Source organism: Melanotaenia boesemani, chromosome 22 (assembly GCF_017639745.1).
Source record: "Melanotaenia boesemani isolate fMelBoe1 chromosome 22, fMelBoe1.pri, whole genome shotgun sequence".
Classification (NCBI taxonomy): Eukaryota; Metazoa; Chordata; class Actinopteri; order Atheriniformes; family Melanotaeniidae; genus Melanotaenia; species Melanotaenia boesemani.
In genome coordinates, this window is record NC_055703.1 from 18,620,968 (window position 1) to 18,647,544 (window position 26,577).

General features: G+C 38.4%; 1 protein-coding gene across 3 annotated transcripts; it reads right to left on the bottom strand.

Annotated features, from left to right (window-relative positions):
- Positions 1–1,473: 1,473 nt before the first annotated feature.
- dusp10 (dual specificity phosphatase 10) lies at positions 1,474–12,274 on the bottom strand. 3 transcript variants are annotated; one of them, XM_041976425.1, is made up of 5 exons: positions 12,054–12,274; positions 10,183–11,012; positions 6,954–7,322; positions 5,170–5,415; positions 1,474–5,026 (listed from the first exon to the last, which is right to left on the bottom strand). In XM_041976425.1, exons 2-5 carry the CDS (start codon positions 10,964–10,966, stop codon positions 4,845–4,847), a joined length of 1,581 nt encoding a protein of 526 aa, XP_041832359.1. In that variant the 5' UTR covers positions 10,967–11,012; positions 12,054–12,274; the 3' UTR covers positions 1,474–4,844. The 3 variants fall into 3 exon arrangements, with proteins under 3 accessions (XP_041832359.1, XP_041832358.1, XP_041832360.1); XM_041976424.1 differs by having other exon boundaries at positions 12,071–12,273; XM_041976426.1 differs by having other exon boundaries at positions 4,885–5,415; positions 12,071–12,272.
- Between the last annotated feature and the right edge of the window lie 14,303 nt (positions 12,275–26,577).

A 26,577-nucleotide genomic window follows, 5' to 3' on the forward strand; every position in this document is an offset into this window, starting at 1 on the left:
TGTGCGTCTTCCAGTGACAAAAACGACAACGTTGATAGTGACCAGTGCAGCAGTGCTCAGGCTCAGAGATCCTCTCTGCTTTATTTCACTGACTCCTCTGACTAGGAAGTATGTGCGCACTTGATTATGAGCTTGTGCATGTGTGTGTGTGTATGTGTAGAAAAGGTAGGTCCCCTCTTTGCCTAATACGTCCATGCACGGCTTGCTGCAGAGCAGCATGCAGCAGCACAAAGATCAGGACTATTCTGGTGCTGCCAGCCTGCCCAGTGCTGATAGGAAAGGATTAATGAGGTGGGGCACTCATCACTCGTAATTAGAAACAACGTTAAAAACTATTTTTGTGCTTGTTCCTATGGAGAGAGCTTGACCCTCAGGCCAACCCCCACAGCAAACATCCATTCCCCAGTAGCCATAAGGCAGCAGACGCCTGCAAAGGTGGAATAAATATAGGCTCATAACTCCTGTAGCTATGTGACACATGGCTGAATGGAGGCGAGTGCAGATAATTAACAACTTTGGCCATGTATTCTGAATGCTGAAATGTCAGAAGACTGATGAAGGCCAACTCTTAAAATACACACTGGAAGGACTGTTTCATTGTTATGAAGTCCAGCAATTAGTAAATGTCGAAGCCTCTGCTCATGTGTTGCAGTTGGTCAGACTGACTTTTATCATGGTTGAAAAAAAACATTATTATTCCTGTCTGATGTTTTGCTTTTGACATCAAGATATTTTCCCAAGAATTAAAAAATACAGTAGTTTTACCATACCAATAACAGCAAATAAATGATTGTGTACAGTAATAATTTGACTTATGACTGTAGGGAATTATTAGAATCAAGGGCACATCCATGTTATGCAGTATCTGATGTCATTCTGGCCAGAGACTTAGTGCCACCAACCACAGGTACCACCCTTAATAATGTTTGAAGAGTGGTGAATGGGGAAAAAGTGCAGGTTCTCAAAAATTCCTTTCAGATTTTCTGATATAGTTTGCTGGAAACTTTCTAATACTTATCTGTGCCTGAAAGCTGGTGAGTGCAGCCAAGAGGAGCTAGGGTCAGGTAAAAAATCTGTGGATTCATCATTTCAAGTTACTCTTAATCTTCTCAAATATACAGATTACAGCAGCTATATGTCCTTATATGTGCAAAACCAGGAACAATGAAAAAGGTTGGAAACACATTTTAGCTTAAAGTAACTTTGTTACAATTACTGATCTGGAGAGTGCAAACATCTCCAACACCATACAGTCACTAGCAAAAGATTGCATCTAAATATAATGCAGCTAACCTTCAGTGCCACTCCTAAGACCTTTTGTTCTGTGATTCCATCTCAGGTTAATAGAAATAATTGATGCATAACAATAAAATCATTGCTTTGACAATATGTTCCATTTGTTCTTGTTTTTTGTGTAATTTTGTAAAGAAATTGACAGAAAAGTAATGAGAAAATAAGCTTTCAGTACACAAATCAAACTTGAAGCCTCCCTGTTTATTTCAAAGCTCACAAGTAGGGATTACAAAATTACAGTGCTTTAATTGCAATAGTTCAAGGAGTATTAGGGAAAGAGAAGGAGAGATAACAGACCGGGAACTTTGAGCAAGTCATGCAAAAAGGTGTGGGAGAAGGCCTCCGATATCATAGCACCCTTTGTGGAAAAAAATAAATCCATCTGTCCATAGGTCAGTGCAAAAATAGTAATGAATATATGCATACAAAGAAAATATATATATATATATTTATATACTGTAAATACTTGACTGTTGATTACAGACACAAGAAATATACAGTCTTGTAGAGTGAAGCCCATTTCCACCAGAGCCTCTGAGCCCAAAGCAGAGACTCTGAAACAAGTCTAGTCGTAAAGAGTGCACATCAAACATGACAGCTTGATATTGTTCTAATTCAGAACCATGTTTCCAAATAAAGGGGAGCAGAAGCCTTTTGGAGCTGTCATTCAGGATATGACCGCTACAGGAAAAGCAGTTGGAAAGACGGACAGCACCATAATGACTGCCAGTGTCCCTCACAGAGCAGGAGCACGCAGCATGCTTTATCTCCAACCAGAGTACCGTTACACTATTTAGTCAAACAGATATTTTTTTGTTTTGTTTTTTAATGCCACTGCGATTGCAGGAATCAGCAGCTCAGATGAAAAGTATATTTTTCTTATTTTTAACATTGGCTCAGATGATAAGCAAAATCTGTAAATGTTTGGTAAAAGGTTATTAATATATATTGTGAAGCACCAGGACACACTAGTGACAAAAGCAACATAAAGCAGAAAAAACAAACAAAAGAACATTTCTTTAAACTTGTCACAAAACAAACTCTTAAATTTAACTTCCATTGGAGCTTGCAAGCTTGTTTTTCATGTTAAAAATGTTTGTAAAGACCTCACAAAACAATTTCATCACCTGAAAAATGTTACAATTTAATTTTGCATAGCATAAGTTGTCACGAGGAGGTTTTCAGGTTTACTGCTGTGAGTGTCTGTTGTAAAGCCTTACGGAGAGCACACTGTGGATGTGCTATGCCTTGAAAACTTGGATTCTCATTTATCCCACTTACAGAAGCAGATTATCATTTTTAAACTTTTGGATTTGGCTTTAAAGATATAATGGTTCACAGCAGGTTAGTTGCAAAACAATTAATATTGGCGCTTTGACAAATGTTGTTAGCCCTGTGCTTTGTTCTACGCTTTACAATGGAGAGCTGAACAGAAAGAACCCCAGAGGAACACCATTATCATAAACAGAACTAGAAATAATTTGTGAGGAAGCTGCAGACATAAAATACTTATTTCTTTTTTGGTCTGAATTTAATGCTCTGACTTTAGCTGAAATTCTACACACTTGTTTATGTGGCAGACCTTAAACCCCTTGGGTTCATCTAATCTAACCAATTTAAATCAAAGACATATAATTCCCAGTCTTTAATTAGGGTATTTTTTTTTTAATTTCAAAGGGAAGTTTGTCAATGTTGATCTCTGATAGGTTAGTCAAGAAAACAATCTTCTTTATAGTATGTGCTCTGTTGTATACAAGTAAATGTAAATGCATCCTAGCTGTGTGGTTATAGATTTCCATTCTTATCAACCAGTTTGTTATTGTTCTGAATATAAACGTGTAAAAACCAACAGATGAGACAGAATCTAGAATCTGTGTACCAACAAAATGAATGCATCTGAGCCCAGTCAATACTTTGGTTGGCCAGTGTTATTGGCTAATATCAGCCAGTCACAGAAGTAACTTTTAAAACATAACACATTGCAGAAAAACCTACGTGATGTTATTTCGAAATGGTGTCAATACATAGTTTGTCCAGGCAGCTAAAACTCAGTTGAGTGGATGATGTTGCAAAGTCGAGTGTTCTAACAGTTCACAAAAAGACGTCCATCTCCACGTATTGGTTATAAGTCAGCGATTAGTGCAGAAGCAGATGAAGGTAAACTTTTTGTTTGCTTTAATACAGTACTGTTTAGTGCTGAGTTGATACAATTTAAGGTGATGCCCAGGTTCTCCTTCAAATGCCACTAGATCACAGTTACATAATGAGATTTTTTGTTTGTTTGTTTGTTTTTATCTATAGGCTCTTTAATGTCTTTGATTGCAGTTCTGCTATATTAAGCATACTGGTCAGAAATGACAGATATAATTGCTTTACATTTAATTTGTGAGACAAATAGGAAAGTTTTTGTCTGATAGTAAAATGCAACCTCTGTGTGTTGAGTATTTGTCTGTATGTGATGCTGAGCCATGCACAGGCTCAGTGGTGGCATGATTTAAGGCATTGATAGAGGCACTGGAGCAGCATGTGACAGCAGTGCTTGCCTACTGTATGCAAGGCAGAAGAGCTCACTTAACTCCAGCTTGGTGCCAGTGGCAGGGAGTTGCAAAACAAATCGGACAAAGATTAGGCTGCTCTACTGTACCACTGCTGTGACACAAACCGTGGCCCATAATAGGAAGTGTATATTTGTTTGACATACAAACCTCAACTCTGCTACATTAAAAGGGGCTAAATCATAGCTCACAATGTAGGGCATCCCCAAGAACATATGATGTAGGCTGACATAGACAGTAACAGTAAAGTAGAGTACAACAGCACTGGCTAATGGATGAAGTGGAGCAAAAACAAATGGAGGAGACAGAAGCAGGCAGTGAAAATCCACAGCTGTGTTACATTAAACATCACCAGTAGCCCTGTTTTATGATATTCGCCTATTATTTCAAAGTGTTCCTTCCTCTGCGAGCAGTCATGCATTAAAAAAAAGCTCTTATGGCTGTCTGGTAATATGTGTATTGCTAAAAATATACGGGGATGCAGGAACGGCAAAACCAAGATACTAACACAAATGCTCAAAATGCGAATGTATGCTTCAACAGACATTAACTCATGGGCTGCACTTAAAATACAACCCCATTTTTTCTGATTCTCATACAGATCAGCGCCAAATATTACAGCATGATTGAATGCACCATAAATACATAGAGCTTAACAGCAGTAATTACATCAACATTAAAATGGTTCTTCAGCAAAGAGCTGGAAATGTTTTGTAATCTTTACTGATATATACACATTTAAGATCAAGGTCTGTTGCATTCCACTCAAATTATTGCACAGTAAGCCACTGTAGGCTCGTAATGGTCATCCCCTTTAACCCCGGTATAAAAATAGAACAACATTAACACACCAAACAAGTCATCATCTTTTTTTTTCTTCTTCTTTTATTTAGACAGGCACTGCCATGGCCAACCCTGCCTAAGTCAGCAAACAAGAACTGTGTGCCACAGTGTGAGCTTTAAGAGTCCCTCTTGTCAGTAACTGCAAGGAGAATATCATTTCCAAATCGATTTTCTTCTCCTTCGAGTTCGCTGCTCTGAGGTTACAAATGGAAAGCTTGACCGCTCCCTCTCCATTGGACTCGTCTTCTCCTCCGGGACTTCGGCCAGGTCCAAACATTTGGGATTTTTGGCATTTTTCTTCGCCATTGACCAAGAGCTTTGCCACTCAAGAGAGTCTGAGAAGAGGATGAAGAGATTCAGGACAAATATCAGTGACTCTCTCATACACTCATATGGCTCATAGAGCAGCCAGTCTATCAAAAAAAAAAAAAACGTGAGAAAGAGTCCAAGGTGTTTATTTAAACAACTGTTTCCACACCAATCAGCTTTGGTGTGAGGATTCGTGGCGTTATTCCATTGTTGAGGTCCTCCTCAAACTCTAACAACTGGCCCATGAAGTTAAGGTTTGGAGAGATGATGGGCCTCCTGGTTTTGACAAACTTGTAGGCATCTGTCATGGTCATCCAGGTGTGCTTCATCAGGTAGGCGATCACGATGGTGGCTGAACGAGACACCCCTGCCTGGCAGTGGATCAGAAGGCCCATACCTGCTTGGTGTGCTTCCTCTGCAGAAGGGAACATGGAAACAGTTCAAGCACAGCAAAAAAGATCCTTTGTTCCATAACGAGGAAGGGTATTTTTTAAATGTCATAATATATTACAACTTCCTCTGTGGTCCCACATCTCTCTAGGGCTTACTATGGATTATTATAAAAGCATAGTTTAAACTTCTGCACTGAAAAAATAAATTAAATTAAATGATCATGGTATTAGAACATTAGAAACAACAAGTAAACAACTTCTATTCATTAAAAATTATTAGGGAACCAATAAATAAAAAAAGGAAACAGGTCAAACTTTACTGAACTAAAGATCAGTAAATTTTGAGAACTACTGGTTCATACCTGCTCAATTTACACCATACTATAATAAGTTTGTCCAGTTTTAGAACAGAATGTCAACACATAAATCTAATCCTCTCTCGACTCTTAAACTGCTACATCTAAACAAACAATGGACCAAGAACAAGAGCTACACCCAGGAGTGTCTTTCCTTCAGGCCATAGTGATAATTTAACAGATCAATCTTTGTGTCAATACAAACGGTGTTATTGATTTTGCTGTAAACACATTTTTTTGTATGTTCAGAAAAATCTACGTTTCTGCTTTAATGAGTCACGTCTGTGTCTTCCTTTTAATTATAACATTAAAATAAATTATTAGCAGTGGAGAGCCACTTGGTATCTTTATTTAAATGCTGTACTTCAATGTAATTTTTTGAGCTACTTTACCAAAGTATTTCCATTTTTTATGCTGTAAGACTGCGTTGTACTTCAGTTACTTGTTATATATGAGATGCTGATTTCAGACTGGATGAGATCATTCTTTTTTTTTTAAATATGACGTTTTGTTTTAGATAAAACCAGAGACTTCAGCTCATTTTGGTTTGACAGATCTTGTGTGTACTCAGGGTCACGTTTCAGAAATTTAAGAGTTATCAGTTCCACTGAATGATGGATCTGTTCCTCTGAGCTTCTCACATAGTTCCACTTCAATGGATGTTTAAATTGTTTGGTAACAGCTAAGCACTAAGCTGCAAATACTTATACACATTTATTAGAGTTAGAATTTGTTATTACTTGGAATGGAATATATTTAAATATGTGTTTTGGAATATTTTCTTAAGTAAAGGATAAAAAAATTTCTAATCTTTTAGTATATAACTTGAGATTAGGTAGTTGAATGAGGATTAGGAGAAAACTTTAGAAAATAAAAAATTAAATTGAGGCTAAAATAATTAAAACTGCATGTAAAAGCAACTAATGTACAAAAACTGTAAGTATGAGTGAGTGACAAAATAATTACCCAAAGAAATATCTGATTTTTTCCCCATTAGTATGTTTGTTTTATCTTTAGGCCTAGAACAGATATTCCCCATAGAAAAATATTTTAGGGTAAATATTATTCTGTGATTTAACTGCTTTCACCTCTGTACCGCCTGCAGCAAGACATCTCCCACAAACACTCCATCTTGAAAGGTTATCTTACGCCTGCGTGCTTGCACTGCAAACTTCTTATGCAAAGCTACAAGGCAAGTTTCATACCAATGAATTCAAATGCCTCCTCGAAGTACTGGCGCAGGTTCTGCTTGTTGCTGTCGGTGGCAGGCAGGCGCTTGTAGATGAAGAGGCCTGTGTCATAGTGATAGAGCGGCAGGTGGGTGGTCACATTTAGGATGTAGCCGATGTTCAACCGCTGCAGCAGGTTGGCGTCCTGAGCGTCATGCTCGTTCCCCAGATAGAGGAAGGGCAATATTGGTGTCAGCTCTGCGTTCTCGATGTCCGGGGTGGAAGGCAAGGAGTGAGGTAGAGGCCCCGTCAGGCCAGCGGCTGCCCCCGTGTCCAAGCCCTCGTGGCGGTGCAGCGAGTGCTCACACAGGTTTTCATGGCTCTGCCTGAAGCAGCTAAGGCCTCCTGTGAACACAAACAAAAAGACTGAGCTGGGCGTAAATTTAATGTCATATTTCGTGTTTGAATATGAGGCTGAAAAATTCAAACTGTCAAACATCATTTTTCTTATTTACTTGATATTCATTTTCCTCAATCCTGTATGGAGCATGGAGTAAACAACACACAGGTTAAAGGTTTAATTCTCACAGAAACTATCTATGCTATAAATACATGCATTCATGCCTTTGACTCCCACGTGGCACGTTACGACTGAGCAGGACAACTAAGCTTTGCATACAGATCAGATAAAAGCAACGACAACTGGCTTTAATGAGATCTGAAGCCCTTTAACATCAGAGAAACCTCCTGTCACCTGACTATGCTGATATATTTGGTTCTGATTTGAATGCCTGTATTTGGATGTTGAATAATATGAAGGGATCAGCACTGTTTGTCCTTATCAGCAAAATAAACCAGAGAAAAGGGGGTTAATCAAACAGTTTCCACACATTCACAGGTACATCTGTTTAGCTGTTAATCAGCAAGTAAAGCGACATACTGAATGTTAAACACACTTCTTATTGGACATCTGCTCCTCTCAAAATAAACTGGTTTGCACCTGTTTGTAACACTGATGCTATCAACCAAAGTTTCCCTTTAGTATCTGAGCCATGGGGAGGGGTCCAAGTATCAGTTCATGTATTGTTCACAATGTGGAAGCTGACATCATGTCATGTGAGGTCATTGCACAGCCTCACTACTTCTCTATGGTGGGAAGCAGGTGGGGATCTCCTGTCAACGGCTGTGTTTTCATCATGAAACAGCCAGATTGTTGACCAAGGCCTCACTATAACATAATGTCATTGTCATGACTGGAGGGAAGTGATCAGGAGCCGTCACCAAACTAAAAGAGATGTTAAAGAAGGGGGGATTTCACTGAAACGGATAGTTTTTCTTTTCCTTTCTTCATTCCAAACAGTGAGCTACAACCGGGCTCTTTAGATGTTAAATGCTTCAATTAAATGCCATTCAGTTTCAGTTTGTTGTTGTTTTAGCTTCTTCTTACTGTTCAACATGAGGCTGTCATCAGAGGAAAGTACCAGGTAACCCACAGTACAGATCATCACAGGCTCTGGTGTGTAATAAATTTGACTGTATAATGCATGCAGTAATACCAGTATACTAGCACTTAGTCATCACCTGCTGTAGTTACTAACGTGAATTGGTTAGTACAGAAACTATATGGTGGTTAAGCTAAAGCTCATTGTTACAGTCCAAACTTGCTTTAGTGCACACTAAACTCTTTTTTTTTTTACTCTCATCTAATTCAACTGATAAATGACACTTTTCTCAGTAAACACAATCTCCACAAGCAGCATATTGTAGTGAGATGAAGTGTGACCAGCTGTCAGTATCTCTGACTAAACTCACAAGGGAAAACATTAGAAGCGTCTCTGTCACTTTCATGAGCCACAGGCTCAGTTCCTGTTTAGAAACTACCATTTCTGCCTCTAAAGGTCTCTCCCAACACCGCCTGCTGTTTTCAAGACTCATTGTATACCCTCGAAAACTACTGACGTGTTGTTTATGGTAATTCAGGTGGATTAAATGTAATCTATTACTGCTCCTAGCTGCAGCAGGCAAGGGATGGATGCCCTTGTTTTTCCACTGGAGTGGAGGATCGCACCACAGACATATGTACAGTAAATGATGACTAAGATGTGCTGGTAACTGATCAAATTATGAAGCATGACAACATTTTGTAACAACATTCATGTATGCATTCTCTAGATATGTCACCATTACTACTGCTTGTTACAATAATGTATAATTACTTTATCTAATTACAAAGCTCTGATGTACAGTACTCAAAAGAAGCAAAGAATGTGTCATCATTTCATTTTGAAAACAGTGCAAAAAAAGATTAGAAGTACTAATAAGAGTGAAAACGGGGATGCTCCATTGCTAGAATATTCAAGTTTTGGGGAAATATTAACCACTTCATTGGCAGGGTGTAATTAAACAATGTGAATATTAGGAAATGAAAGAAGTAGGTTGTTTTAGATATGAAAATCAGTAATAAAAAACTAAGCCTAAGCCTTTTGATCTCCTCTGCTGAGAGGATGGCTTGCATTTTGCAGGGCTTAAACCAGCTGAAGAAAGAGCAAGACAGTCTGCTTGTTCCTCCCACTTAAGGCGAGCTTCAGACAGGCACCAGTGCGCGATGAAAAACTGGAGAGGAGTCTCGTCCATCAAAGCCCACAGGAGGACCAGGGGAAGAAGAGAGAACAGACGTGAACAGGAAGGATCAAGGTGCTCTGATCTTACAGCTAGACGGTGACTGGGAGGCATTAAGAAAACACTCACAGCCCAGCCCCCAACACGACACACTGCTCCAGCTTCAAACAGGCTAACCAAAGATAGAAAACATGGCAATGAACCAAGGACTGTCATCTGTACAGGCTGCCTTATTTACTAACAGCTGCCTCTCAGTCCCTGCAAAATGCTTAACATGTCTCATATAGAAAACAGTAAAAGAGAGTCAGAGTATGTTTATGTATGAGGATGATGCAAATACAGCTTGCACTGACTTTGTTATTGGTGCAATAGCAGTTGTATGTTGTGTTATAGCTGCTGTGATGCTTCAGTGGAGAGTTCACAGGATGATAAAACTACAACCACTGTGCTGACAGGCAGTATCAGCTGACAGGAACAATAAAGGTCAAAGTTTAACATGGTTCACACACACTACACAATACTGTTCAACCAAACTGATTTTATATCAGTTTATACCACCATAAAGTTCCAAAATCTGTTAAATCAGGCACTGCTTTCTCTCTAAAGCAATTTTGAGCAATTTTTAATATGCCCACTTCAGTGTTACCTTTGAGAACGATGGGGTCCTTTCCCTCCCTCCTCAGTGATTCCAGGACCACATGTAGCGGCTGGGAGGACGTCAGCCGGTGGGGATCTGTAGTGCTCTCATCATAAATCACAATCTCTTTGGAGAAGATGCCCTTAAAAGAGTCCTTGCCCTCACGGCAAGAGATGAGGTCCAGCACAGTGATCTTGCCCTGCTGCAGCCGCCGGCGGCTGATCTTGTCGGAGCAGTTGATGTGCACAGCCCCACGAATGTGGCTCTTGTTGTACTCCATGAAGGGTCGGCAGTCAATGATGACCGGCACAGGCCCCACGGGATGACCCATAGGGCAGCAGGTCATGCGCTTGGCCAGCTCATTGGGGTGAATGACCCTCAGAGTGGACAGGGCCTTTGGCGTTCCTGGGATGAGACTGGGGGCGCTTAATGCTTCATGGTTGCTGACCATAGGTGTGGACGGTCCAGCATAGCTGAGGTTGGGGCTACTAGCGCTCACCTGGCTGTGGCTGAGGCTCTGGCTGTCCTTCTCATAGGTAGTCACAGAGCAGCAGCTGGCACTGCTGCATCCACACGACAACGAGCGCGTGGAGCCCTTGGATGAGGGCATATACGATACAAGATTGGCCGTCGCCCGGATCTTCACCACGGTGGTGCTGATGACTGTGTTGCTGCTGCTGGTGGTTGTGATGGAGTCCAGAGAGCTGGTGTCCAGGCGCAGTTGGAGTTCCTGAGGTCGAATTGGCCTTGGCAGCGCCACCACAATTCTGTCGTCAAGGGGAGATGGAGGCATGGGGAGGCCGAGGGCTGGACCTTTACGGAGAACTCAACAAGCCTCTCTGTGAAGACGCAAATAAGCAAAACCATGAAAACAGCAGTTGTTAAATGAACTGTTCATCCACCTGCTGTAATAAAAGGTGTGAATAATCAAGCAAAGAACACACACAGGCTGACTTCTTTCCTGTTAGATCAACACACAAACTAGAAAACAGTGGCTGAAGCCAAATATTAGTACTGTCAACACCTGCAGGGTTACACCCCAGTTGGTGGGAAAATGTGGGAGTGACAGACTGGTCACTAATAATAAACAGTTAAATCATCAGAAAGTGTTCTGGTCCTGAATCACAGTGAAAGTGATCAACATGAATCACCCTCCACATACTGTATATGTGTGTGATGCTGAATTTTTCATCCCACTTCTGCTCTGTCTGATCTAAAGCTTTTACAACAACAGAGGGTGGGATAAAAGATAAAATACTGCATCAACGCCACGCTGCAGTTCTGTCTCTCACCCAATTTGAAAGTCGGGGTATCAAGAAAAAGAGGGGTGGTAATTTCCTTTTGATCAGAGGGGTTTTAAAAGCCTGTCATCTTGGCATATTATGTAAAAGACACCGACCGAGCCTTGCCTGTCCGGGCTGTTGCTGTCTTTTAGGCACGGTACAGGTTGAGAGAGGGGGGGTTAAAAAAAAGAAAGAAAGAAAGAAAAAAAAGAAGCAGAGATCATTCATGGGCAAATTCATTGAAGAAACCGGCATGGGAACGTGCCGAGAATGTGATATGGCTTTCAGGGGGAGACTGATGAGCTGCAGACTGAAAGAAATCCAATTTCACACCAGCATGTATTAGAGAATAAAAAAAATTAAAAAAAATAAAAATTCAATATGCGATGGCTGATTTTAAAGGCAGAGATTTCAACTTTGTCGCAATGAAAGGATCAAGCCAAATACACATAAAAACTAAACACGATTTAGAGATAATACAAATACACAAAATGGTTGCAGCAAATTCATACTCCTTTTCATTATGTATTAATTCGCGTGTAATCTCTGTGGCTGTGCATTTAAACAACTACTTGCGCCACTAATTCACAAACTTGCCTCATATTAGTGCTTACCGGTGAGTGTCACGGTCGACTGTAGACGGATTTATAATCTCCCCTCGCCGACAGTGTTGCCTCCATTCAGTCCGTCCCAGTGTTGTGGATCGGCAACATTTTTGAGTACTTTTACCCTGCTTCCCAGAAATAATATTGAAGGAAGTCTGCCAGCCTACTGAAGTCGCGCAGCGCGATTGACGCGAGTTTGAGCCAATGCGCGACTTCATTAATATTAAATATGATCCTCTGCGTACAGTGAAGTCCGGCCTTGCGGAGGGAGGGGCTTGTCACAGCTGCGGAGGGGGTGTCGCATCAGCGGCCTCTAGTCCCACATATGAAGAGGGTGATGTCACTGGCATCCAATCAAAAGCCTCTCCAGGAGGTTTGAGGAAGAAGACGCGTTGCCTTCAGGTACTGCTCGTAAACTCTTGTCTTTTCTTTAAACTGGACCCCAGTAAACTGGATCGTTATTCTAAGAGAGAGAAGGAGAAAAGTTAAAAGCGAGTTGAATATTTGTACACTACTCTGACTTAAATATCTTGGATGACAGGAAATTAATTTTTTAGAAGTTACCACATTTGAAATCGTAATATTTACCAAAATATCTTTTGGTTTTTTGAAGAGCATGACAGTTTTCAGTGTTCAAGAAAGTATTCCTCAGTCTGAACAAGACATAATGAATTAATTTAAAAATGTATGTTATCTGCTAATCAACATTTTAAAAATGAAAACAAAGTCAGTCTAGTTTAAACCACATATTGACTTAAATATCTCAAATTAAGTTAAGTTTTGGTTGTAGGTTAAATAGTTATTTATCTGCACTACTGTTCATGTCCCAATATGTAAGCATAGGATGATAATGGATTCATTAGCCAACTCGTCTACAGTTGGTGGAGTAATGCCATCATGTTAAGGCTTTTTCTAGTTGACTTGTCACCTCACAGTCACAAACAACTGACAGGCAGTTAAGGTGGCAGTAAATTAGCACCATGTTAAATAGTGAACATTTCATGGTCATTCTTTGTTGTTAGAGAAACTTCTTTCGCTACTTCTGGGCCAAGGCCCAGGACTGAAACTGTGGAGGATGTGAAGAGTACCTACACCAGTTTGAATCACAGTAAATATATGCATGCATGAGAAATTTGATTTCCAGTAGCATTATCTGCGTGTGTTAGTTCAAATTTGGTCTGGCTCAATGGGATTTCAGTTGGATTAACATGTTTTCATGTATTTTAAACATTCTGTTTCAGTCAGTTCAACACAATAATTTGATTGTCTCTAACCTTTGTTTCATTCCACCACAAAACCTCACCCCACCAGTGCTTTGAAGTTTCATGACAAACAGAATTAAACCTCCATGGTGTTATCTCATGAACACTTTGTTCAATCAACTGCATTTGTTCGACTCATGAACAGAAATGTTAACCCGCATCGATGAATTCTTCACTGGTGCTTTGTGCATTTCTTTGTTCACCTCACTGAGCATTCTGCATTCTTAAAGTTATCTTAAATGAGCAATGATTTCTAGTGTGAGTAGCCACAGTAGTGAATCATCTCCCACTACAGACAGTTTGTTCAAATGATTATTCTGTAATTCTTTGACATTACTGTGTAGTCCCGTTAAGTTTATTTTAATACACAAATCTCAATCACAAGTCTTCTAGGACATCTTTTTGTGTTTTAAATTGCCCCTAAATCCACATGTCCAATAGCAACTTCTAGCTTTTCCATTCTACATTGTTAGTGTTCATTGCTGACAGTTTATCTGATATGAACAATAACAGTATAGTTACTTATTATTCAATAATATATTATGTTGAATATATGTTTTGAACATTTACCTTAAAGTAAGATAAGAGGCTGTGGTGCATATTCATTGGTGTACGTTTGATTTTTAGCTAGATTAAAGGACTGCTACAAAATTAAATTTCATGAACCTTGGTTGATAAATGGAGTATTGTCAAAGGAAGAAGCCATTACATTTTGGTACAGATCCAGATGACTTTTGGCCTTGGTTGAGTACTCAGCTCTCTGAGTGCTCCTGTAGTTTATATTTGTCACTTAATGGAAGAGCTGCTTGTATTTAAAGAATAACTTAACAAAATCAAAAGTCCAGTTCACCTGCAATGGGTCTTGAAATGTCACTGCCTTCATATATATTTTTTGGCCAGTAAAAGAACACTAATTCGTCAAACTGAAAAAAGTTCTAGCAAACTGAAACTTTTGGAAACTGGCAAATAGGTTTCCAAAACTTAAATGGAATAATGGATTTACTGCTGTGCCAGTGTGGTTTAATAGACCGTGTAATTTTTGGTCTAAGTCACATTCATCTGATAGCAGAAGTTACATTTTTTTCTCTCCTCACTTATTCATTAGTCTAAATAAAAATAATGGGACCTTTTTATAAAAACAATACATCTGTATTAAAAGAATACACAAAACTCTAACTTGCTGTAAGTGTTACTGTAGCACTGCACAGCAAAACAAAGCGTCTGCCTTGTGTAAGACAACACAAGTGACCTTTATGCAGGATGGCGAGGAATCAGTGGTGGTAATAAGTAGGTGTCTTTGGCAAAAGGGCTGTCTGACAAATGCCAAGTTGGCTGACTGCAAAGTCCCATACGAAAGGACCTATGTTGTAGTGAAAGGGTCTCACTGGCTGCAATACCCAAATATAATCCAAGCACTCTATTTATCCTCACTGGCAACCTGAAACAACGCAGGGCATGTTACTGCTTCCACTATTAGCTCTGTATGCAGTTATTTATAAATGGACACAGCTGATCAAAGCCGACTGGATTCCCATTGACTCCTGTTTCACCATGTGTTAAAGGGTCATTGAAAAACTTGTAAAATAAGAACGAGTCTTATAGAAAAACACAACACAAAAAGTAGGCAATTTTTTTTTTTATTTCCTAAAACATTTTTATGAAATGAGGCATTTTGTCTGTCAAGTGAAAACCACCATATGGATCTTTATTTGCTAAGTTATTCTACTATGTCCTAATTAGTCATTTAGAAATTGGATTAATTATCTGACATTTGTTTTATAATTAAACAGAGGGAAAACATAGGCAGCCAATACAAAAGTGTAATTTCTGAAGCGGTTTGTAACACTGACTTGTGCCTTATATAATGACAGTAACTGCTTTGAGTTGGAGGTGGTGTCCAGAATAGAGAGAGCAGTAAAGTGTAGTGTTGCTGTGCAATAGTTTTTCACTACACATTACCATCAGGGAGGCATGTGAACAATTCAACTTCACCCTGCAGCATGACAAATGACCCCAGATGTTCATTCAGTCATAAAACCACCTATGCTGATGTGGAGAATAAAGAGTTCTACAGCTCATTTTATTAGCCCAAGAAAGCCAGATTTAGCCTGGGATTATATGAAGAAATATAACAATAACTTTAATTAGCTGTGTAGAAAATACATGAAAAACTTCAGAAAGTGTTACACAAAGAAACATGGCATTAAGTAAGAAACAGGATCTTCATTTTAAAGATCTGTTCAGAATTCAAGCATTAAATGCAGCATTACATAAGCACTTATGCAAATTCAAGCAGTTCAGCCGGTATAACAGGCTTAATTCTTTTTGAGCTGATGACCTGTTACTTATATCAGAGGTTTTGTATCTACAGTAAAATTAGGGCTTAAAGAACTGCATCAAATTACCAAGAATCAAGTAGACGTCACCATCAAAACAGGGAAAATAATTGCTGGGTTGTGATTAAGAGTTTTTGGTGATGTGTTCATGATTATGGAACAGATCTGAAATTCTAACATGTGGATAACAATCTGGTACCTAGAAGCAGTCTGTGTGTATTAACCTGCAGATAAAGGATTTCTCTGAAGGAAATGCAACTGCTACCTAAATTTCTGCCTGCTCATTAGTATGGCTAACTGTAAACTTGCTATTAAAGCACATTTAATCAACTCCAGAGCATATTAACATATGGTAATCTTGTGCAAAAAGGGAGGCTGTGAGCTCAGTGAGGTGATGATTAAGCAGCTTACATCAGTTGAAACAAAACTCCATTCACAAGCAGAAGCATGAAGAATGGGCTCAGAAATACCTGAAAACATTTGTCATTCATAAAACAATGTTTTATTAAGAATTTAACTGAGTGACTGTTGGTGGAGCAGACAGATGAGTTGACAACCAGGCTACACCAGGGTGGAGGAGGAATGCAAGTATGGTCTGCTAATCTCTAGCATGAACTTGGTCCTTTGTTTAGTTTAAGGATCGATTAATTATCAACTCTCAAAGCTACTGGCTGGTTTAGATTTCTTTAACAAGTAATACAGGAAGATGAGTGCAGAAGTACACTATACATATAGAGGATAATTCTCACACATCACATTCATCGGAAGTGAATTACAATAGAAAGAAATTCCTTATGACCACCTATCCCCTTCCTCGCCTGATTTGAGCCCTACTGAGAACATCTAAAGTTTAAAATTTGCAGTTTGAGACAATGCACCACTTTGAACAGCATAAATATGTCAATGGCCATTTTGTGAAACTTGTGTATTCCAATTACACAAAGAAAATATACTGGCAGTAGTTCATTTTGTAATGTAGTTGCCTTAATATTTTTTGCAAACTCATTCACCTGAGAAAGATTAGTTTTTTTTGTTTTTTTTTTGTTTGTTTTTTTTAACATTACAGTTTCAGATTTTAATAACAATTTAAAAATGTGAACACTGTGTGTTATCAATAATAACATTAATGCCAGGAATATGTAGTGCTTCATTTTGTGCAGGAACTTAAGATTCCTGAGATGATTCACAGATCAAGATTGGTGACTAGCATAACCAAAGCGTTTTAGCCATTAAAACTGTAACCCTCAAAAACTCTTTTCAGCTATCATTACATTGTCTTCTGCAAAAAAAAAAAAAAAACAGTCAGTTTTCCAATTTTTATATGTAATCACTAGTTTAAACTTGATTGTATATATATATATATATATATATATATATATATATATATATATTCTCCAATAACAAATGAGGGATAATTCAGTTGTTTCACATTTACCTTGAGGATTTAAAGAATCTCTTGTCACTAAATTTGAGAGTGGATAATAAAACTACTATTTTTGTTTTCATTTGCATCATGTGTGCTTTTATATTTATGCCAGTACAGAAAGATGCCAAACTAAAATTAATACCAGTAATCTCTCCAATCTGTTGTCATAAGAGAGTAGGTGGATTTGAAAACGATTGCTGCTGATGGTAGCTTGACAGCTCAGCAGGATGAGAAAACTCATTTTACAACCATTTGCTCTCTTTTCATGATCATGCGGTGGACTGAGACGGCCGTCTTCCTTTTATAAATGTCAGGCCATGGAAAACGTGACGAAGTGTGGCTTTGTGTATGTGTTAAGAGATCAAGAAGTAAAGTAGTCAAGTGGTTTGTCTTTTTTTCTTTTTCTTTTTTTGTGCTCGGTATGGAAAATGTGACTGATTGTGGCCCAGATGAAAGACCCAAACCACTTCCTGTGTTCAGCAAGGTGCAGCAAGTGTCACATTTACTGCAGCACAGGAAAAGTGCAACCTTAAGTAACCTTGGAAACAAGTCATCATGCATTCATTCATTTAGCAATGCTGTTTGAATTACAAATTAATTCATTACTAATTGCTGTTTTTAGTCTTTAATATGCAGCGGACTGCCCCCTCCCTCTGGTATTTTGTCCCATCTGGCTATTAGCTTCATTTCTCTTTCAAAGCTGAAGATTTAATAAATGAAAGAATATTGTTGCTGCTGATGGTTTCTAAGAGGGAATGGCACAGATGGGCTTACTGCAGACTCAACAGCTTGAAAAGCAACATGTCCAGTGATGGCAAGGAGGGACACTGCCAAAGATTCAACAGCCTGTCGACCTATGCTTCTTCACTTTGAGCATATCTATCAGCTTCTACCCTGTCAGTCTGTAACACAAGACTATGCTTAGTTTCAAGCATTTCAAATTTCTTGATGGAGTGATTATCTCTCTCACTTTCATTTGAAATCCATTTAATTAACTTCATTAGACAGTTTAATTGAATAAGCAGGAACTTAACTGTGCACTGATAACAGTTTTTCAATGTAACTGTTTATCTTTAAAGCTGTTTGACTGTCATTCTACAAACTGCCTGAGCTTTGTGGATCCAAGAAAAAATAAAGGATTATCAGCCCAGTCTGTAAGTGCATTATGGTGCCTCCTTCTGAAGTGCTGTTTCACCAACAATCCCTGTGTTTTATTTCTTTAATTTACTGGGTCTGAAATAAGATTTCATGTCTGAACTTGTATGTATGTAGCAAACATGAGTTTCACAACTTAGAGTGTAGTTTAGATTACAATCTCACTTGCTGAGAAACAGCAAAAATTCTCAGGTCTCACAATAGTCCGATAAGATCAGTACTTATTATTCTTTTATTGAGAGTGTCACCACATTCTCAATAACCTTTTAGCTGTGTGGTACAAAACAGTGAAAACTTGCTCAAAAATTATTGAACATCTACTCAACCTTAATCTACAAAGGTCAGGTGAACATGCGTTCAGCTGTTACAAAGGCAGGTTTTAAGGAATAGTATCTAGGCTGTAGTGACTTTAGCAAGAAAAACAACCTAACACACCATCTCTTACACTGCCCATGCAAGCATGTAGGACAAGTTTATTTTGAGTTACTGTACAGACATGGTGGTGCAAAATGGTGAATTTAATTGAAGAGGAACTCCATCTGTTGGTATAAAAGGCGTGGGGTTATTTTTTGTTTGTTTATTTTTGTTTGTTTGTTTTGTTTTGTTTGGGTTTTTTTATCCTCAAATGAGTTTATGCTAAGAAAGGAAAGAAATCTTTATTCCATTCTTGCCAACAGATTGTCCAAAATATCTGTGCTGAGTATCCTTTCACTAAACTATTTGCATTTTAGTTTCAACTACCATTTGTTTTATCATTACTCTTCTAACTTCAATATGTCAATTTAATAAATGGATTTTAGTCAACAAAAGAAGACTTCAATAGTTTAATTATAGGATGCACTGAGCTGTATATCTTCTCCTTCAGCTTACATTTTAGCCTTGCTGTCCTAACACAGTATCCTTGAACTCTTTCATTGCTTAGACTTCAATCAATATTATGTTTGAATGATTACATTTGACCTGGCACTGCTTGTTTCAAGGACGTCCGCCATGATTTCCTGGTTAATTAGTTGCCTTCACTTAAGCTGGCATTTTAACTCTACTTTTGTTTAAATTAACATATCAACTTCACTCTATGCTGTAACAGAAAAAATTTTAATACTTTCTTTTAAACTTAATTTTGGATGTGATGTTAAAAAAAAGACATACAACCTCAAAAACCACTTTAAAGACTGCTTCAATATAAATATATTAAATAAGTTTCATAAGTCTTTTTCTAATACCCCACTGCATGTCAAACTATAATACCCCAAGGGGAGTTCCAACTGAAGGCCGAGAACTACTGAAATTAGCTGGTTGTGGGTGGTGAAAGTCAAGAGATATCATCTGCTTAACTGACAAATTTCTTCTTTGCCTCCTATGCGAGGAGGCCACTGTAAGAGATTACCAGGAGAGCTATATTTTGTACTTAACAATAACAGCTCCATCACTGAACTCATAACAACCCTTTTTTCTCTGGCTTTGACCAGTCTGCTCAGTGTTAGCAGTTCACGTTGGCATGTCCCTTCGCCTGAGGTGCAGTGACTCATCCGTATTGTCACTTAGCAACAACCAAATGTTGTTTAGTTAACGATGAAAAAATGTTAAACATTCGTTCTCAGTTCCTCACCCTTATTGTGGATAAAGTCAGAGAGGAAGCACTGTATCTGTTTTTCTTGATTGTACATTTTGGGTTCACCTCATGCTTCAATGAAACACGAGACGATCTCAAGAATAGCAGATCATGTCACTCTGCCCGTAGTGGGGGGTTCCAGTTTAACTCTGACCATTACCCAGAGTGGAAGTGTATCATATACATGTTTGGTTCTGAGTGGGGGGGGTTTAACAATGTCTCCTGATATTTATAACCACCACCCTCCAGGAGTGTTTATGACTGTTCGGAGGTTATAAACTAAAGTTATCCGGCTCGACCCTTAAGTGGTGCAAGTTATCAGATGCACTCACTGCCCTCAACCTCTGAACTAAACAGAAGGATTACAAAATATAAATAACAATGACGCTTGCTGCACCCGCTTGTAATCATGTCTAAATAGCAACAGTTTCTAGTATGAGTGGTCACCTGCTGCACGGCTGTGAAGGGGCCAGAATATTTTATGGTTCCTCCCAGAGGAGGCTGAGCTTTATCCTCTGTTTGCAGCTGTTTTTATGCAATAATAATGATAATAATACTATATCCGTCAAAAAATAATGTATAACAGCCCGGTAGCAAAGGTTTACAGTTATTTTATTGATGAAACCTATATTTTGTGATATCTTTTAAGTTTTCTGCAGTGTTGTGCGTTGCTACCGTTGCTTTCATTGTCCCTGCAGCCGCTGTTGTTAACATTACTCATACTAACTCCTCACTTTCCCCATATTATTCTACACAAGCTGTTATAGCTGTCAAAAATGTAAAACGCTTCACTTTCTGTGTGATAGAGGATGATTTTGCAGGGAACACTTGCCAGGTGCCAGGTGTGCAGAATAGCCAATGTGAACCTTTTCCTGAACAGGAATAACAGATGTTCTTCAGTGAGTTGTAAACAAACATTCAGCTTTCAAGTCCACTCAAAAATGTGTTTGGACACTGTTAATTCTCTTGGATGTTTGTGCTTCACTGACCAGACTGATGTTCTCATATAATAAGGGAGGACGCCTTGAAAATATCTTTATTTTTCAATCAACTTGATATAAAATGCATTCAGCATAAAGAACTATGTCAAACATCTTCCTGCTGGCACATTTTCTCATAGCTGGGTTATTTCAAGTTTTGGAACAGTCCCATCTTAAACAGGATGGATTACAGGTCCTCCTGCCCACAGTCGTCTTACATAATCCCAGACTCTTTCTTTTTTTAAGCATTTTGAGTGGTCAAGCTGACTGCAAAAGCACTATATAAGTACAAGTCCATTTACCATTCCATTTTTAGGCCTTAACCTTTAAAACTTGAGGTCCTCCAACTGATAGTGTCAAACTGTGCCAAATGTCCATTTTGGAGACCTTCCCTGAACTACTTCTATTAAAACTCCACTAATTTTGTTGTGCTTCACTATGTCAAAGATGACTTTTGCAGAGATAATGTTCACATATTGTATTATGATTTGATGGAAGTTTAGAGCTACATCTGCATCTTTTTAAAGGGATATTCATATTCATCTCTTTTTTTTTAGGCATGCCTAAAACTTTTCTCATTAGTGCCGTTTCTTCTTCACCAGTAACACATATATTGATATTTACACATCTTAATAAATCTCGCAGGTGTTCCCTTTACTATGACTCTAAAAGTATTCAAATAGACTTTGTGGAAGCAGAGATAGGCTATACTCAATTTGACATGGGAGGCCTAAAAGATAGGCACATGGCTCAAAGGGTTAGTCACCTGCATGCCACTGGCTGACTCAGAGCTCACAGATCTGCTGGAGAAAAGGAAGATGATAATAATAATAATAAAGCTGCTAATCCTCTAAGGCAGGGGTTCTCAAACGTTTTGAACCACGACCCCCAAGACCCATTCAAAATAATTGAAATCAAGTGTTCCAATTACTTCCATGGCCACAGGTGTATAAAAATCAAGCACTGAGACATGCAGACTGTTTCTACAAACATTTGTGAAGGAATGGGTCGCTTCCAGAAGGTCAGTCAATTCCAGCATGGTACTGTAATAGGATGCCACCTGTGCAAGAAGTGCAGTTGTGAAATTTCCTCACTCCTAAATACACCACAGTCAACTGTCAGTGGTATCATAACAAAGTGGAAGCGATTGGAACGACAGCAACTCAGCCACAAGTGGTAGGCCCTGTAAAACGACTGTTCGATGTAAGTGGATGCTGAGGCGCATAGTGCATAATGGTCTGCAACTTTCTGCAGAGTCAGTTGCTAAAGACCTCCAAACTTCATGTGGCTTTCAGATCAGCTCAAGAACAGTGCAAAGAGAGCTTCATGGATTGGGTTTCCACAGACGAGTAGCTATATCAAAGCCATTTACACCAAAAGCAATGCAAAGTGTCAGATGCAGTGGTCTAGAGAACGCTGTCACTGGACTCTGGATTAGTGGAGATGCATTCTCTGGGTTATAGTTTAGGGTTGTTTTTCAGGAGCTGGGCTTGGCCCCTTAGTTCTAGTCAAAGGAACTCTGAACGCTTCAGCATACCAGGAAATTTTGAACAATTCTATGCTCACAAATTTGTGGGAACAGCTTGGTAATGGCCCTTTCCAGTTCAAGCATGACTGGGCACCAGTGCACAAAGCAAGGTCCATAAAAACATGGATTTAAAGCGCTTATTTTTCATTCATGTTTTATAGCTTAAAAAAGTTTTATCTTACCCAGAACTCATAGCAAATTAGTCTAAAGGGAGGCTGATTGTTATCACTGAACCTGGCCCTGGGGTTCTGTGCAGGCCATAGCAAAGGCCTGCTGCAAAGACTTTTTTCCTCTTGTGTCTGAAGACAATTCTTTTTGAGTCTAGATGTGTGTTTTTGGTTGTCTTCATGCAGCAGAATACATTTGAGACCAATTAGAAGTCTCAAACGTATTGTAGAAAAACTTAGATAACTGTGCAATACAGTATGCTAGGAGTGGGGCATTAGAGGGCCGTGGAAATTTTGTCAGAGCTCACCGACTGGTGTTTATACTGAAATGCTAAAACTTTGAGACTGCATGTTCCTGCATTCTGGATTTTCAACAATTCAAGTGGCACAGAAGACTCTTTAAGACTTTCCAGCCAAGTAACTGTACCTTTTTTATATAGGAACATAAGCATATTAGACACTATAATTATACAAAGCAAAGTTCTTTATGTGCAATCATGTCTAAAGGGAGTTGTTCACATTTGGATTTAATAAAAAATAATGGTTTGTTTTCCCTTTTTTTTTTTTTTTTTTTACTTTTAATTCAGATCAAGATATTTAAGTTTTAAAATTGTGAAAACACAACAGTTTGTCCATGTGCACCACTAAAACTGCAAAAAAAAAAAAAAGTCTTCATTGCATCCTAAAGCTCTGTTCAAAAAGATAAAGAATAATGGCCCAAGATGTTCTGGATTGTATGAAAATTAATTTCCATGCAGACCGATTTCCTCTCTTATCAATGTGAAAAAAGCTAATCCTAAGCTAAGCCAATACAGCAAACTCATATCTTTCAGCATATGTTCCAAATGTGAAGACTCTAAAAATGAATTCATATCATACCACTATGCTGGTTCAACTTATCTGTTTATATTCAGACACAAAACATTTAACTGGAAGTCACTGAGATTTGAAAAGGAGAGTTTGCTTTAAATTAATTGACATTAGATCTTTTTCATGTCAACACTTTTGGTTCATTCATTTATAAGGTAAGAAAAAGATCACAAGTATATTTATCAATATGCCAGCACGATTACACAAAAAATCCCTGGACGAATTTCACGAAACTGGAGAAGTAAATATCAGGATCACTTTCTTTAAAACTATGAGACTTTGAAGCTGAGGATGTGGATGGAGTTTGATGATTAGGAGCATCTTAAAACCCCCATCCCTGTGTAGGAGCAGCTAACGACCAGCTTCTGAAACGATATCACAGTCAGACGTGACGACCACTGAGCAAACTCCATCCACTCATAAAGTAGCTGAAAGCTTCAAATGTATATGCTAAATGGACTTTTAGTTAAACTGGTTCTTTGTTTTTACTATTGGTGTTCTAAATCTGCTTTTATTTATTTATTTATTTATTTATTTATTTAACAATAAATGAGGATCATTTTAAACATTTTTTCATTGTTATAGTGGAAACAAGTTGAGGGTTTAAAGTTGAGCTGCAAACATTGCTTCCTATCTCTAAGCACACTTCATTACTGAAACAATAAATGGAAAAGTAATAATGGGAGCATATTACATGACCGATCTTTTGTTTCCTTTATCTGAGTCTCCTTGAGAAACTAATGATGTCCTTTCATGCTCTTCTCCTCCTTGTTCACAGTCTGACAAAGTGGAAGCCTACAATGCAGGAAAGCTGATGAGTATGCAAATGACTGGAGACAGAGACAAAGGCAGAGAATTGAAAGCAGATAGGCTATAGTGGAGAGTGATATGTGTCATTTGATGATGTCATGCATCCCAACGTCCAGGGTGACAGCGGCAGCGGTTACAGCCTGAGTCAGAGGATGACATCAACGCAACAAGCTGTCAGACAGGTTGTGAAAGGGCTTAGTCCCACGCTCCCATTGTCCCTGGGTTAATGCTGTTATTCAGCTCGCCACCGGCCTTACTATTTGTTAATCTGACCTACCACACAGTTAAAAACACCACAAAGACACACAAACAGCAAATTTAAAGGCCAGCATAGAGAACAGTCAGCAGTTAAATGTCAGCCTATAATACACCAACACAGCTTTCTGACTGAAAAAAAACTTAGCATGCAGTTCAATGTGAGGTCAGACAATGAGTGTTTATGATAAACAGTTCCAGGTAACTAAGCTTAAACTCAGTGCCTCAGAATTTGGAAAAATACTGTATATACATTATGTTTATGGTGGATGCTGCTGATATGTTTATTTTTTGTCAGAATGCACTGCAAAATGACCAAAAATAATGAACTGGTCTCCACTGTAGCCCCAAAACCATTAAAAACACATAAATAAGCCACACTGTTGCATAGTTACATGTTCCTTTAATATAACAAACATGGGCTCTCTGAGTCAAACCCATAGTGCACAAAATATTTAACAAGAAAACATAATATTTACTCCCACTTGAGTTCCATGTATTTGCCATCTTTTATGGAAAATATACAGAAAGAACAAATGGGCTTAGGGCTGTAAGCCACACTCAAGCTATTTTACATGAACTGACCTATTGTTTGTTTGGCTCTCAGTCTCCACACAAAATTGCTGACAACTAGAACTATACAGAAAATCATCATAACAAGACACACACACAAAGATGTAATCTATTGCAAAGTCATGCAAATCAATCACTTTATTAAACATTAAAAACCTGTTCGTAATGATGTTATGGCTCCCAGTTTTTATCAGTTCAGTTACTTTTTTAATTGCATTCAACATAAAGGTGGTAACGTTGTTGTTTAATAAGATAGGCATCAACCAAAGTCATACAGTGTTATCTGGGGACCACAGATGTCCATCTACTGATAGTGATATTTCTATCAAACTATATGGAAAAGAATCTGATGCAGTAGTAGAAAAAACTTTTTAATAGGTACATGATTTCAATGGCCAGCTTCAAGTCTTCATAGGACAATGTGGCAGAATATGGCCCTCGACAACAGTGAAAACAGTCAACAGAACAGGGTATACTTGGAGGTACAGAATAGGTCATTTATTATGGGAGTGTGTAGTGATGTGGGTTTCAATCAGATCCACTGCTCTTAGGTGATGTGTAAAGTAGTTTCAAAAGAACAGGGTGACAAAAAGCAAAAGGTCAGGCATAAGACTAAGAAGCAGTAGGCTTTAGATTTATTTTTACTCTACATTCTGTTTGAAAACACTGGCTCAAACCATATCATACTATATAAAGTATAATTATATATACACACACAAATGCACACACAAACACGCATATATAAGTAACAACCATAACCGCAGAATAAGCCAAAATTGTCCATCCTTTGGCTACATTATCTTATTGTAATGAAGGATAATGGGGGGGCTGGAGTCTGTCACAGCTGCTGTCAGGCAAGAGGCATTATACACCTTGGACAGGTTACCAGTCTATCACAGAGCCAACACAGAAAGACAACGACTCATACTCACTCCTAGGGAGAATTTGGAAACAATTAACTTAAAGCGTATGTTTATGAAGTGTGGAAAGAAGCTGGATTACACAGAGAGAACCCACACATGCATGGGGGCAGAGCAAAGTTTTGGCAAGGCAAGTTTATTTGTATAGCACAGTTCAATGACAGGATGATTCAAAATGCTTTACAAAATACAAGAAGCATCATTTAGCATTAAAAACAAAAGAAAAAGAAAAAAGAAAACATTGGATTAAAACATGATCAAGTTTAAAATGTAAAGCTCAAAAGAAACTGATGCAGATTTGGATGTTTTTAAATAAAAACTATTGAAATTAACTTGAATTTCAATAAACTGAGTGCTTTAGCTGATCTAAAGCTTTCTGGGAGTTTGTTACAGACATGTGGAGCATGGAAGCTGAATGCAACAGCTCCATGTCTGGTTCTGACTCTGGAAACTGGATCCAATTGACCTGAGGGTTTTGGTAAGTTCATACTGTGTCAAGAGGTCACTGATGTATTTTGGTCCTAAACCATTCAGAGCTTTATAGACCAGCAGTAGAACTTTAAAGTCTATTCTCTGATGAACAGGCAGCCTATGTCTAATTGATTTTTTTTGTAGAACCTGT